This window comes from Lacerta agilis, chromosome Z (genome assembly GCF_009819535.1).
Source record: "Lacerta agilis isolate rLacAgi1 chromosome Z, rLacAgi1.pri, whole genome shotgun sequence".
Taxonomy (NCBI): Eukaryota; Metazoa; Chordata; class Lepidosauria; order Squamata; family Lacertidae; genus Lacerta; species Lacerta agilis.
In genome coordinates, this window is record NC_046331.1 from 45,384,419 (window position 1) to 45,399,867 (window position 15,449).

Below are 15,449 nucleotides of genomic sequence, written 5' to 3' on the forward strand. Positions count from 1 at the left end.
CTGAAGCAATTCGTGATAACACACACCCACACCCACACCCCAAATATCTAAAATACAAAATAAACTCCACTTTCATCTATCACTGAAAAATAAATTATCATTAAATATAGAGAATCTGTGGTTTGGACCTAAGTTAGTCACAGCCACTCATTTGGATGCCTGTACTTTGAGTATGACTAATCCCACAGTCACGGCTATTTTTTTAGAAAAAGAGGTACCAGAACTTATCATGAACACAAAACAAAATAAAAAATTAAAAAATCCTTCCAGTAGCACCTTAGAGACCAACTAAGTTTGTTCTTGGTATGAGCTTTTGTGTGCCTGCACACTTCTTCAGATATACTGAAATAGAAGTCAACAGACCCTTATATATAGTGAGAGAGTGGGGAGGGGTATTACTCAGAAGGGTGGTAACTCATCATGAACACCTCCTTCATTCTCTTAGAATGGCAATGACATCCACCAGAGAGGTGCTGGAACTGAGTTCCTGTGAGTTTCCCCTGGAAAAAAGCCCTGCCCACAGTCCATATTAGGGACATATCTTTATTAGGCTCACCAAAACATCATATAATATACCTACCGGTATGTCAGGGGAATGCAGGAAGAATGCCTCTACATTTGGCACTTAAAATATTAAGGAGGTATGGAGTGTAGCTAGGGGGGGCAGCTGCCCCTCCCCTAAATCAAGTAAATAAACAGCAATACCAAGCTAAAAGCAGAAATAATTAGAATATTTGAAATTGAAATGCTTGCTGAGATACCGCAATCTCCCTTCCTAACGAGCATTTCCCTAGAAAAAGTCAGTGCCTGCTTTTGCTAACTTATGCGTGTAGCATATAATTTACTACTTAAAATGTGTGAGCCACTCTCTGCAGAACATCCAAATTTAGGATCCTACAGCAGTGGGTCTAACATCAGGGGTCAGCAACCTTTTCCAGCTGTGGGCTGGTCCACCGTCCCTCAGACCATGTGGTGGGCCGGACTATATGGGGGGGGGGATGAACGAATTCCTATGCCCCACAAATAACCCAGAGATTCATTTTTAATAAAAGCACACATTCTACTCATGTAAAAACACCAGGCAGGCCCCACAAATAACCCAGAGATGCATTTTTAATAAAAGGATATATTCTACTCATGTAAAAACATGCTGATTCCCAGATTGTCCGCAGGCCAGATTGAGAAGGCGATTGGGTCACATCTGGCCCCCGGGCCTTAGGTTGCCTACCCATCTCTTGCTCAGCCAGGCACCACTTGTGCCCTGGAGCAGCCATTCAGTCCCTTGCAGAGAGTAAATACCTGGCTACAGTGGAGGATGACAAGGGCACATCTCAATGGGCTATGCTTACTGAGCTGCAATGGAAAAGAGGAGGAATTTGAGAAGGAAGCACTGAAAAGCTTTTCAGCAAATCCAAGAAAACTTGTTTGAGTTTAATTTTTTTTTAAAATGAAATGAAATGAAAAAGGCATGTTCTTTGAATTTTTTCCAAAATATACTCGTTAACCATATGATGTTAATTTCTACTTTACTTCCTAGTTTTCAAATGACTGAAGATTTTGACAGATTTTCTGAGCACTTGGAGTCAAAAGAAAGTAATTTAAAACAACTGTTGTTGAGGCATTTCATCCTGAATCTAATAGACAGAGCCAGAGGATGATGACAGGTGGGTGTCCTGCCCCCAGACAACATAAATCCTGGCTGTACCCATGCCAGGTGATTCAGTGGCATATGGACTTCCGGCGAGGACGCCATTGCGGGCGGTCGTGGGTCGTTTCGGGAGCAAAACGACTCAGGCCGGCCCGGGGGTTGGAGCCCCGCTACCGCACAGCGGGGCTCCGCTAAACCGCGGGTCGAGCGTCCCGCGGCATGGGCTCTCCAGCGAGCCCGCTATGGCGCTGAACCCTTCTCCCTTTCCCCCTAGAAAGGGGGAGAGGGAGTGAAGGGGCAATGGCGCTGGGCTGTGGAGGTATGCCCCAACTGGGCCGGCGAAGCGGCGGCCGCCGCCTGCGATTAGCGAGTTCGTTCTACCTGATTTTGAAGAAAATAAGAAGAAACCCGCAGGCCGTGAGTACAGGATTAATTGGATCTAAATTGATTGGCATTTGGCACTCCGGGAGGAACGTTAAACAGGAAGCCCTTTGTTCAAAGAAGAAAATAACTGTTTCCCTTTATGACTGCTGCTGCAGTAGTGGATACAAAGTTTCAATGGTATGTCTTTTCTGATAAGTGAGTCTGGCTGAATCCCTTTTAGGGGTGCTAAAGTTGTGGAAATATCTCTTTTTGAAGTGGTTGGAATACAGTCTTTTCACCCTGACTCCGGGGAAAATGGCTGCTAAAACTTTTTGTTAAAGATGGAAAAATACTGAAATCTGATACCCTATGCCTACTTCTACCATGCTTGGTTTCGTTTTTAAATTGGCTCTGGATCCAGGACTGACTCATGAACAAAGGATTATTTTTTTGAAATTGGAACTATTAAACCAGAAATTAATTTTGCTGAGCCAGGATGTTGAAAAAATGTTATATGCTACAGGGAAGACTTTGGAGAATTTCGCTAAACTGGAAAGGAATCTTGCAAGGGAACTTGAGAAAGTTTTGGAAAAACAAAGTATAGAGGCTGTGCAACTCCGTGAAGCTGAACAATCCTGTTGGTGTGAGAGACACAGGGTTGGAAAACATTTTATATCCAATTTCTGGGGTGAGAGCCCAGAAATGATGGGAAGAAGATTTGTGAATTTACAATTGAAAGATGATTGGAACTTTGAAACGGAGATGCCGGAAGAAGATGATTTGAAGCACCCTGCAAGGACATTTATGGATTGTGTCTGGACCTGTGGACTTACAGAAAAAGAAGACATTCTGGACAATGGCTTTGGTGGGAGATGGAGAAATTTCTGGGGGGAGAACCAGAGATGGCGAAGGAAAATGGTTAGAAAAGGGATAGGGTGAGAATATTTAAAATGTAATTAGGATGGTTTATTATGGTACCCTGAAGTCAGTGTGTTAAGAATTTAAGATTTGAATTATTGAAGAGATATGTTAAGTTTTTATTAGCAGCAGTTTAAGTGAAAGAAGATGTATGATTTGATACAAGAAGTAATATGTTGTGTTATGAAGTTATATTATTAATTATTATGAAGTTATATTTGGAATAGATTTGATTTGAGTTAAGAAGTGATAAATTATTTTGAAGTAAAAGTTAGATCTTAAGAAGTATGTTTAGCTTTTATTTTTGTTTTTTATAAGAATTTATTGACATTTTTACTTATAACCACATACAACCTTAACCACACCTACATTTATACACATACTAAACAAATACAATTACACATCTAATACAAAAATTGCCATGATTTTCCTTCTTAATTAGACATCTCCCAAAAAAAAAAAAATTTCATTTTCCAATCTTGACAGTTGACTTCCCCTGCCTTTTCACCTTCGAGTTTATATCCATAATCTACTTTTTAACCTCTTCATTTAAAAAATTAAACTTAATTATATATATAAAGAAAAACATTCATCTTAATCTTCATCTTAATCTTAATCGTCTTAATCTATAAACTTAAACCACTTAAATCGACTTTATTTATACTACATCCTCATAAATCCTCACAGATCATCCTCATCAAATCTATCTCTTCTGTCCTTTGAACTGCTGCTAATAACATAAAAACTTAAAATATCTCTTTTCATGTTCAAACAGATAATAAAACAAACTATTGTTGACAGTGTTCACCCTCCAATTTCAAAGTACCATAACAGATTACTTTTAGATTTTGCTTAATACATCACCCCACACCCCCTCTGTCCATTCTTCTTCTCCTGATGGCATCAGCACTGAACTTCCATGCATCTTCCCTCTCCAAACGTCCACAGATCCAGGCATAGTCCAAAGCTCTCCTTGCCACGAGCTCCGAGGTGTCCAACTCTCCCTCTCTCAGCTTCTCCGGTTCTTTGTAGCATTCCTTTTCTTCTTGTAAATACCTTAATTCTCTGTCCCTGGCCCCCGAGCTCACACCTCGGGGACTGGATATAGCAAATCTTGACATCGCCTTGGGGCTGCCACCCCCAACAAGCGAATTTCTTCTCCGAAGTAGCTCACTCATTTCTTTCCATCTTTCCATCCATCCTCTCAGCTCTTTGACAAGATTTTCTTCCAAAGTGTCAAAAGTTTTGTTAGCCTCCTCTGTGGGCAGTTGGTTCCATTTCAGACCCCCACACAAGACTTTAACTTTTCTGTAAAGTAGTTCCACCTTCAAGGCAGTGAGCCTTTGTTCATCTGTTAGTCCAGAGTTCAATACCAGTTCAAGGACGAAACCCAGCATACTGGCAGAGGAGGAGGAAGTGGGTATCATATTTCTTCTCCTGTCTCTTTGTTCGTCGCCATTTTCCTAAGCTGGAGCGCAAACACCGCAACTTTAAATAGAGATATTTTCCGCTAGTTAACTTCCCAAGAAAAAAGTTTGCCAGTCTCATGTATCGATTTTAAATACTTTATAACCAGTTCTGTGGCAGCAATCCCTCAAATTGGTTAATTTCTTAGGCTCGAAGGGAGGGAGGCAGGCTGCCTTTCTCCTTCCCCCCGGATCGTTCCAAAAACACGATTTCTGCCAAGATTATTTACTCACGACCACCGGGTTCCTTTAGCTCCATTCTTCACAGGTAGAACTTAGACGCTCACCGCGGGCTTTGCCGCCGCATTTGCATCCCGGTTGGGGCATATCCCCGTAAGCCCGGCTCCGTTGTCCCTTCACCCCCACTCCCCCTTTACAGGGGGGCAGGGGAAGGGTTCGGAGCCTCCGCGGGCGCAGCCGGGGAGCCCAGGGTGCGGGACGCTCTTCCCGCACCCCAACCGGAGCCGCGCGCTGCGGTAGCGCGGCTCCTAACCCCCGGGATGGACAAGGCGCTTCGGACCCGAAGCAGCCTTCGACCACCCGGCGATGGCGTCGCCGCCGGAAGTCATGTTTAGCTTTTATTTTTGAATGATTTAATTTCAGAGATGAGAAGTTATTAAAGTTAATTAGAATTGGAACCAAAGGAGAGAAAATGGGGGAAGTCACCCAGTATAGATTCGAACAAGAAAAGTTTTTTTTTTTGTGTGTAAACAAGAAAAAGAATTTTTGGTGTGATTTGTATTTGTTTTTATTATGGTTTGATTGTTGTGTTTGTGTTGGTGTATGTGTTTTGTTGTTCTTTGTTTTGCAAAAGCCAATAAATTCCTTATTTAAAAAAAAAAAAAGATTCAGTGGCATATGAACTCACATGAACAGGCAGAAACCTATATACACCCCCCCCCACCGTAGTAACTTCCATCTTTTTCTTTTCTTTCTGTATTTTAAATATAGGGGCTTGGTTTGCCAGGCTTTCTGGGACTGTGTGAACATGCTAGCTCCTGGAGAGGATCTCACACCGTTCGTTCTCCCAACAGAGATTCTCTTCTCCATAACCACCAGCTGCAGCCAAGAACAAGCCTTGGCTCCAACTCAGGAGAGATATCCATGAGCCAGGGTGTTAACAGGCAAACCTTTACTTAGTTACTACACTGAGCTAAAAGGACGAAGGAGAAGCAAAGCAACTATGATCTCCTTGGGAGCCCACGTGTTCATGCTAAACCATGGTTTGGCTTCATGCCACTTGTGAATGCAGCTATCATAAGCTGGTGAGAACTGTGATCAGTAGGTGGATGAGGTGAAATACATGCCCCTTCTAGCAGGATCTCCAGTTACTTAGTTTATGTGGCAACACATCACATGTACAGGTACCTGGCCATCTAGTTAGTTATGAAAAGGTTTGTTAAAACAAGGAATCTACTAGGAGAAACTTGCCCACCATGCTTAACCTCTTCAGCAGTCTCTTTTTCTAGACTTGGGGGAGACCCCAAAAACCCATTTAGTCCAACCCCAATGTCATTATAATACATGTAAAGGAAAGCTGCAAACTTAAATAGTAAGTAATGCTGGAATACGATGCACACTTACTTTGAACTCAGTGGGATTTGTTTCTAAGTAAAGATGCACAGAATCTGCTGGCTAGCACAACTTTACAACCCTTGCTAGTTGGTCTATAAAACAAGGACCATAAAGATGAGTGGCCATTTCCCTGGGCTTGGGTCACCTTGTGCGCCTTCCAGGAAAACCATCTTTCTGGTGGGAAACTTTATTTACTGAAGTAAGTGGTGTAGTAGTGGTAGGGACACCACAGGAACCTCACAAAAACAACACATATAATTGGCAACAACCGTTGCAATTTAACTAATAAGCTTTATTATCTCTCTGTTGTTATTATTATTCTGTAAACCACTCAGAGTGGCTGGGGAAACCCAGCCAGATGGGTGGGGTATAAATAATAAAATTGTTGTTGCTGCTGCTCCAACTGGATTACAAATGTGGGGAAATGTTCAAATGCTAAAACTGACAAGTATCATAAGAGTAAGGGAAGGCAAGTGGGTAATTATTTTGTTGAGAGATGGAGTCCTTTTATTATGCATTGGTGTAATAAAATGCAGGATAACACTGAGCCATGGAACCATTTTTAAAAACCCTCTTTTAACCCTCCTCTCTCCCTCTCTTCTTTGTCAAATAAGTTGATTACTTTGTATATTTTTGTATTTACAACTGGAGCTTTTGCAAATGTACTAAAACATAAACTTTTTAAAATTAAGTATCAAAACATTGATGCAGCAATAAATTCCTAATTATTCATGAAAAATGTGAAGGCAATAAGTATTAATAAAAACAGGGGCTCTTTGTTTGTTTCTTCTGTCTTTTAAAAAGTTAAAAATTTAAGATAAAACAACTAAGTGTTGATTTTGGTTGCTTGGTTGCTTGAGGTAGGGAGGATGTGTTTTTGTGTGTGCAGGAGGTCTGGGCTATTTTTGTCTTAACAGAAGAAAACACCTTTTGCAAATTACTCAGTTGTGTAACAGAACAAGATTCATTAAGGCAACAAACCTCTACACACTTTCCTGGGAGTAAACTCTATTTAACTCTGTGGGACTTCTTTTTGGGTAGACAGACATGCTTGAGAGGGCTACTGTCAGCTTTTGTTATATTTCAGCAACAAATATATTTTAGTATATCTTTTGCTTTATTTTTATTCTTCTTCTAAGTTTTTTTTAGCTGTTAAATAGTAATAAAAAGGAAAGAGGGAGCCATTTTTCTTTAGTCCCATTTGCTACATATATATCTTGAGTTTTGTATTCCCCATTTTTATCCTTACAACAACCTTGGGGAGTTAGGTTATGTGACATTCTGACAGTCTTTTATAATTTTGACTGTATGGCTGCTTTTATCCTTTTGTTTGTTTCTGTGTTACCAGGAAAGAAAAGTTCCTCCACCCTGCAAGGTGAACTGGATATTCAAATACTTACATTTTTTTAAAAAAATATATGGATATTTTATAAATAATTATCTATCTATCTATCTATCCAGCCATATCCTGTCATGATCTGGACTTTTCTACTTAACCCATATGTATTTGCACCTATTTTAAAATGTCTATTTTAAATAGGCATTGCAACTGTTGCAATTGTTCTATTTTATATAAATGAGAAAAGTGAAGTAATGATTTTTTAAAAAAAATTACCTCATCCTCACCTCTCTCTCTCTACATATAACTTAATGGACTTATGTCAGTCACGGCCATTCACTTAGGTTCTACTGTATTCTGATGGTAGCAGGAACACTGGGAGGGAGGGAGGGAGGGAGGGAGGGAGGGAGGGAGGGAGGGAGGGAGGGAGGGAAGAAAGAAAGAAAGAAAGAAAGAAAGAAAGAAAGAAAGAAAGAAAGAAAGAAAGAAAGAAATCCCCCTGCACCTTCTTTGGGGCGCCCTCACTGACTGCACCTACGTCAGCCACTTTCACGCAAATGGGTCTCCTCTGACCCATGTGGTCCCACTACTATGGAGAGCCAGAGAGCGAGCCCTCTGCCCATGCTCAGGTGCCGGAGAGGAGAGAGCCGAGGCGCTCGTGAGCCTCCCGCTTTCCCCTCAGGCGTAGGCCTACCTCCTTCCCTCGTCTCCTCCCTCCGCCAGGCGGGGCCAAGGCCGCGAGGAGGAGGAGGAGGAGGAGGAGGAGGAGGTCCCGGCCGGCAGCTCTTCCCGTCAGCGCCCGCCCCCGCCGCCACTCGAGCCCCGGAGATGTGATGGAGCCGCTGGTCGCCGAGATGGCTGCGCCGCTGCTCCTGCTGGCCGTGGTGGCCGGGGCCGTGGGCGGAGGTGAGGCGGCGGGGAAGGGGCCGGGGGAAGCGGGACAAGGCCGGGTGGGCCTCTGCGCGGGGCCCTGTCCCCCCCGGGGGCGCCTCCTGCTGCTGCTGCCGGGCTGGGAGCCCTGAGGGTTTGCCGGGGGGGGGGGCGACCGCTGCAGCCCCTCGAGGGTCCCTTGAGGGCAGGGTGGCGGGGGGTCGATCCCTTAAGGTCGGAGGGAGAGAAACTCCTTCCTAGAAGTCAGGGAGGGTTTATAGTCGGAAGAGTGACTTGGGAGAAGGAGGAGGAAAGGGAGCTCTGTTTCTCAGAGTATTAGGTCCTCACAAGTAATCCCGCTCCAGGTTGGAGAAGGAAGTAGTCTCTCATTAAAATTCGGCATCCCAAATTGGTGCGCGGTTTTTTTTGGGTCGGTATGTATCTTATGTTGATGTTACCTCGGTCAACTTTTAGGTCGTGGTGGTCTTTTGGTAATTAGATACGAATATGGTGTTCATAAACGCCTGCTTCCTGGGAAGGAGAGAAGAGTTAAATTTCCTCAGAAGCATCACAGTGCTTGGCATCATGTCCTCGGACACAGGTTCCTCTCTTGCTGCTTACCATCCTAATACAGTAGTTCTGCACACAGAAGCTCGTTGTGCTGAAGAAAATCACAGATCCCTTTCCCCCATCCTTCTGTTTATTTACTTTGTATTTATAAAAGTATTGATGTGCTTCCATGTCATAAAATGTCAGGGGGGTGCATGTGTACGTGTGCACAACATTAAAATATGAAACACCATTGAAAACAATACAGGCAATCATTCAAGTGACTGGCTAATTAAAAAAAGAAAAAGTTACAAAGGCCTGTTAACATACAAAGGTCTTCAAGTCAACAGCAAGGCTGTTTGATCTGCAGCCAGGTTGCTGTCCAAATTGCAGGTCGCTGATCACTACTACACTTGGGGTAATCCCAAATTACTGTCATTTTCATAATTTCTTTTAGGTGCTTGGGAACAAAACTTGGCAAAGTTGCATGAACTTGACCTTAAACCAAATAAGGAACATTTTGGAAATGTTTAGGGAGGCTTAAGTAGACTTGGGTCCAGAAGGAGTAGCTGGATGACCTCTTCCTGCTCCATTAGTGTCCTATATAAGAGGACAATGGGTTTGATTTGTTTTCCTCCACCTTCCTAATTAAGTAGGGTTTCTGCTGTTGTTCTGTTAGCACAGGAACAGTTTAAACAATCTCTAGCCAGACCTCTTCCATTGCATGCAGGCTGGCTGGTTTCCTTGACACCTCCGTGCCCAGCCCAGTATGGCATCAGAGCATAACTCCGTCTGTGTGCTGCTGAAGCTTTGTGCCTCTTCTCCTAGTAATGGTAATCTAGCATTCTGAACAGGCTCACTTCACCTCAGCAGCAGCTGCCCACCTACTTTGCCCATCAGAACCATCTTGTCTACCTGCCTGTCTGGCGGCATGATGGAGGAGCTGCCAGTCTTACTGATCAACTCTAGTGTCCCTTGCCTACGTGCCTATGTGTGAGTGAAAAAGGGTTATCCTTTGCCATTTGTGAGGTGGCGTCTTTTCTGTGTTTCCTGAGTATCTTACATGTTGAGTATGTTACATGTGTGCCTGTATATTTTCTATTTGTTAAAAGGCAGGGGCAGAAAGGAGTTGGCTGGCAATCTGTTGCCCATGGAAACTCAGGGTTGGCTTCGGTTGTTGACCCACATATATAATCCCTCCTGGTGTATTTTCAGCAAGCAAAATAAATACTAGTGCAGCAAGCTAACAAAAATACTATTGCGGGCTGCTGCAACAAGAGGAACTCTAGTATTTATATGTATAGTGAAATGCTTGTGACACCATGTACTTCATATTTGCAAGACAACAAGCTATTTGGAGGGCTACATTTGGTCAGTGTGACTAGCCACCCCTTGCTTTGCATGGAATGCCTGCAATGTTCTGAAGCAGCAGGATGAGATAATTTTCTTTTAAGTTAAGGGGACCCTTGGGATACCTTGCCCAAGAGGTCTCCCCTATCCTGGAGCTGCTAGTTTAGGGTTGTTGTAGAAGAAACTTGTCTTCAGGCACATGCAGTCAAAAATAATAAAAGAGAGACTGAGGAAAGGAAGCTTAAATGATTGGCATAGCTATACCTCCAATTTAAATGTAATCTACAGAGAAAGAAGGAAAATATACATATGCGTAAAGAAAAAGAAAAACCCAATAATTTATTTAGATAGCTCAGTTGACATAAGTATGAACCCTTCCTGCGTTATTAGCTAACAAATACAAAACTAACATTCTCTAAAAATTAACTTTCAGATACCTGGTATGTGATATTTCCATGTCAGTATGCAATAGTCTGAAGCCAGCTTAGCTATTTAAGAGAGCTAGTCTGAGATTTTGAGCAACACAGCATGTTGTGTTACACTGCATTTCCACATAGAGTTAGCTATTTGGTGAAGAAATAAGAATCTTGGACACTCTCAGTTTTTCCCTTGAGGCTGACGGGGAAAGCTTAAAAGTATGTGGGCAGCACCTAGCGACTCACCAAAAGCTTGCTATAGGAACTAAAGAAGTGGAAGCATAATTTCCAAATAAGACTTTTTGATGGCATACAATGGCAGCAAAAACTTATATGGGCATAATCCATCTGGAAGCACCAATGGGTTGAATCCTCTATTAATTAAAGATTAAAATGAAGCTTTAAAAATAGGTGCTTTGTCAAATGTCAGGGTGGTCAGTACCATTGATCTTGAATTACTTGTGCATTTTTCTAAACTAGTTGGCTAGTTGCATACATCTGGAAGGAGAAGCTAATATTTCTTTGTGATGCGTTCAAAGAGCTTGGTGCAACTTGAAAGTAATGAAGGACATTGGTGTAGGAGCTTGGCAACATTCACTGATTCCAGGAATCTGGTACAGGGGCAGGTATATTATCACTACTTAGTCATCCTGTGCTATCTTGTTCTTAACTTTTGTGATATACCACACTAGCTCTCAGTCTTTTGACACACTTTTCTCCATGCCTGAGACTCCCCTATCAGTTGTGTCTTTGCTGTACTGACAAGTTTCTGACAGTTGTTTTCCTTTTTCATACTATAGCTATAGGGCGGTGTTTTTCAACCTTTTCTGGGCAAAGGCACACTTGTTTCATGAAAAAAATCACGAGGCACACCACCATTAGAAAATGTTAAAAAAATTAACTCTGTGCCTATATTGGCTATATATAAAGTAATTCTCTTGAATTTTTCAATTTTTCCCACGGCACACCAGGCAACATCTCGCGGCACACTAGTGTGCCACAGAACAGTGGTTGAAAAACACTGCTATAGGGCATTGGCAGAGCATATGCTTTGCATATAGAGGACCCAAGCTCCAGTGGTAGTAGTAGTAATTAATTTATACCCCGCCCATCTGGCTGGGTTTCACCAGCCACTCTGGGCGGCTCCCAACAGAATTAAAAGCACAGTAGAACATCTAACATTAAAAACCTCCCTAAACAGTTCCCAACATCTACAGGTAGGGCTGGGAGAGAGTCCTATCTAAAGCCTGGGGGAGCCGTTGGCCGTTACAGGGTGTGCAGTATTGAGCTGTGGGGATAATGATGCCTCTCAGATAATGCCCTACGTGCATGACATACATGCACAATAAGCTGAGCACAGTGCATGGGACGGAATTCCAAGGGATGGCAAACCTTTGACAACTGCCTACATTGTGGTGCTCCTTAAACTGTCACCCAAAGGCAGTAGCATTCCTTAGACCTCAAGGGCTGAAACTCTGTGTCAGTGGGTGTGCACCTGGCTGCATTTCTAGTTGCTGCTTGGATTCATCCTGAAAGTCAACATCTTAAAAGAATAGAAAGTGATGGTCCCCCATTTCCCTTCTTTTTTTCATAGGAGTCATGTTGGATCTGCCTCACCCAACTAACATCACATATACTATCAATGAAAATAACTGCCAGCTGAATGTGACATGGGCTCCTGTAAAAATAGAAGATGACTGCAATCTACGGTATGTAACTGCTATAACCACCAGTGGAGAGTGGGGCCAAAAGGTAAGCTTTCAAGGTCTTCTGATTCCAAGTCAGAAATTGCCCTGCTGAATTATTACACATACAAGAATTGTGATGAAAAGTAGGGCTTTGGGAATTGAGAAGCAAATCAGTGATTTTAGACTAGGCTTGTGGAATCTAGAAATCTGATCTGTTTGAATTGATGGTGGCATGACACTAAAGCTCTGCCAAGGGGTGGTATATAAGGAGAAGAGGGTCAATCAACCTTTTATGCTGCATTAAATACAGTCTTCATAGGTTAGCATGGGTGGTGTTTCTTCTTGTAATCATGGAAAGTTAAACTGGCATGATGTCCTGAGTGGTGTTCTCACATGTGTGTGTGTGTGTGTGTGTGTGTGCAAGTAATGCCAGCATTCTGCCTGTGGGGTTAGAGAGCTCCGATGGGTCATTTGCACATGCAAGTTAAGTGTGATCAAGTATTATGCCCAGCTTTTCCATGGCTTGAACTCAAGATGGATTCCAAAACAAAGCCTAAAACAAATGGTAAAATTAGGCAGTCCAATAACAAAGAAAGTAAAATCATCTAAATCAGGAGTATCCTGCATGGTGCCCTCCAATTGTTGTGGACTACAACTGACATCATTCCTGACCATTGACCATACTGATAGGAGTTGCATTTGTGTGACTCCAGCAGTATACCATTGCCATCACAGTTATGGAGAGGCTTCTGTATAACTTCACGGACATTTAACTCTTTGGAGTGATTTCTGTGATTGCATTGTGTGCATTTCAAGTAAGATGTGGAAAACTAAACTAGAAAAGACTAGTGATAGCAGGAAAGGCACATGAGGGGAGTACCACAATTCCTGCTGCTAATTACCGGTAAATGATTCCCAACACATTCAGCCTAACGGGTGCTGTACAGAAATAAAAAATTCCAAGGCCATTCCCACAGGCTCAAAATCTAAGAAGACAGTGAGGGAAAGGGGAATATTGTGTGCTAGCAAGAAGACAGAGTAAAAGAGAATGCAATAATTAGCAAGAGTAGGAAAGGATTATGGTGATTTTGAAAATGAGATCCTAAATAGCACAAGGGAGTAAAGGGTTAATAGATGAGTGTTCCACAAATGGACTGTCAGGAGCATAGAGAGAAAGCAATGGAGACAGATAAAAAAATACAAATACAAAATAATAAATGGGGGGAAATACAGGAATGTAATTTGATTAAAGTGCAAATAAAGAAAATCAAGCAGAATAATTGAGACCAGAAATAGATGTAATACTGTGTATGCCTCCACAAAAGTAATCCTTAGTCACTTAAGTTACTTTGCTCTCTCCCAGGTGAATGTGGTTAAAATTGCAGCCTTTGGCTTCCAAGGAAACTGCTACTAGTACAGTTGTACACATAGAGTGTTTTACCAGTAGAAGCCTTATGATTTTTATCCTATGAGATCGGGTTTAAACTTTACTTTGTTTGAGATTAGTAATTTTTAATACATATATATATATGATTTCCCCTCCTTCCAAACATAGGAATGGAATGTTCAAAATTTCCGGACAGTGTTCATACCTCTGGGTAAAAAAGTCATTTTTGGAGTTGCCACTTCATGCGAAGGACGGGGTGATGGAGATTATGTTAAAATCACTCTTTGTCAAAATGGTAAGTTTTCAGACACTGCATTGTATAGATTTAAAAAATATTTTTTGTTAAAGATGTTCTTGGTTTACAAAAGTACATGCATTGTCTCTTCAGATTTTTATTAGACATTTATTTATCAAAAATTGCACAAATATCTGTATCAACTTAACAAATCCATATTTGTACTGCAAACCAGAAAGCTTCTTGAGATCCCCTGCCCAACTTGTGCACCCAGTGCTACATTTCCTTCAGTCCTCCCCAACCCGGTGGCCTCCAGATGTTTCATTCTACAACTCCCATCAGCTTAAGCCAGTCAGGCTAATAAACAAATTGTGGGAAATGTAGTCTAATACATCTGGAGGCCATGAAGTTGAGAGAAGTTGCCTTAGGCCTTTTCATTCTCAGCATGAGTTTGCTAATTCTCAACCAGCCACAGAAGTATCAGGTGCATTAGACATGCAGGGATTGGAAACTGTTTGATAGCACTCTAAACCACTTCTGGTTGGCAGTGCTGCAAATAAACTGCAGGTTACATGCATAGTATGGAGAAAATGTAGAATGGGTCATGTTCCTCCCTTTCTCAATAGAACAATCTGGGATTATTCAATTAAGATGCATGGTGGGAGATTGAGGACAGGGAAAATGAAGTACTGTTCATACAGCACCTAGGTAAACTATGGAACTTGCTACTACTAGATGCAGTAGTAGCCACCAACTTAAAGGTAAAGGTAAAGGGACCCCTGACCATTAGGTCCAGTCTCAGACGACTCTGGGGTTGCGGCGCTCATCTCGCTTTACTGGCCGAGGGAGCCGGCGTACAGTTTCTGGGTCATGTGGCCAGCATGACTAAGCCGCTTCTGGCAAACCAGAGCAGCGCACAAAAATGCCATTTACCTTCCCGCTGGAGCGGTATCTATTTATCTACTTGCACTTTGACATGCTTTCAAACTGCTAGGTGGGCAAGAGCTGGGACCGAACAACAGGAGCTCACCCCGTCGCGGGGATTCGAACCGCCAACCTTCTGATCAGCAAGCCCTAGGCTCTGTGGTTTAACCCACAGCGCCACCCGCGTCCCATTAGCCACCAACTTAGATGCCTTTAAAAAGGGCTTAGACAAATTAATGGAAAATTAAGGCTGTCAGTGTTTACTTATCATGATGGCTGTGTATTAATGTCAAGAAGGAATATCAGTTGCTGGGAAATTTGAGCAGGAAAGTGCTTTGTGCTCAACCCTCATGGGCTTTTTGCAAAGTTCTGGCATGCTGATGCTTCCCTTTTGTTTCTCCATTGCCCCATTTTGATATCCATTTCAGTCAGCAGTCATCCTGGAGGCCCGAGGGCTTGGCATGAGTGTGATGGTTAAGACTAAAACATCCCAACACATTTTCAGAATTGACAAAATGCTCTGAAATACATGGATGGTACTTGGGGAATTCTCTGTTGCAAGAAAGGACTGGGGATGGTTGAACCTTCCCATTCCATATATCTGATAATTTCCTGCCCCACCCATAAATTAAGCCTTCAAGCACCAATCATAACTATAGAATGAAGTACACAAAGTAAATGTTTTCAGATGGGTTTAATTTGCATGACCTAGCCTAAATTA

General features: G+C 42.4%; 1 protein-coding gene across 1 annotated transcript in view; it reads left to right on the forward strand.

Moving 5' to 3' along the window:
• Positions 1-15,449, forward strand: part of IL13RA1 (interleukin 13 receptor subunit alpha 1) — a 43,043-nt gene that overhangs the window by 11,467 nt on the left and 16,127 nt on the right. The window contains exons 2-4 of the mRNA XM_033137595.1: positions 8,195-8,215; positions 12,089-12,246; positions 13,738-13,864. Of these exons, the coding sequence (XP_032993486.1) occupies positions 12,094-12,246; positions 13,738-13,864 (280 nt within the window). The 5' untranslated portion in view covers positions 8,195-8,215; positions 12,089-12,093. The remainder of the gene's footprint in view (positions 1-8,194; positions 8,216-12,088; positions 12,247-13,737; positions 13,865-15,449) is intronic.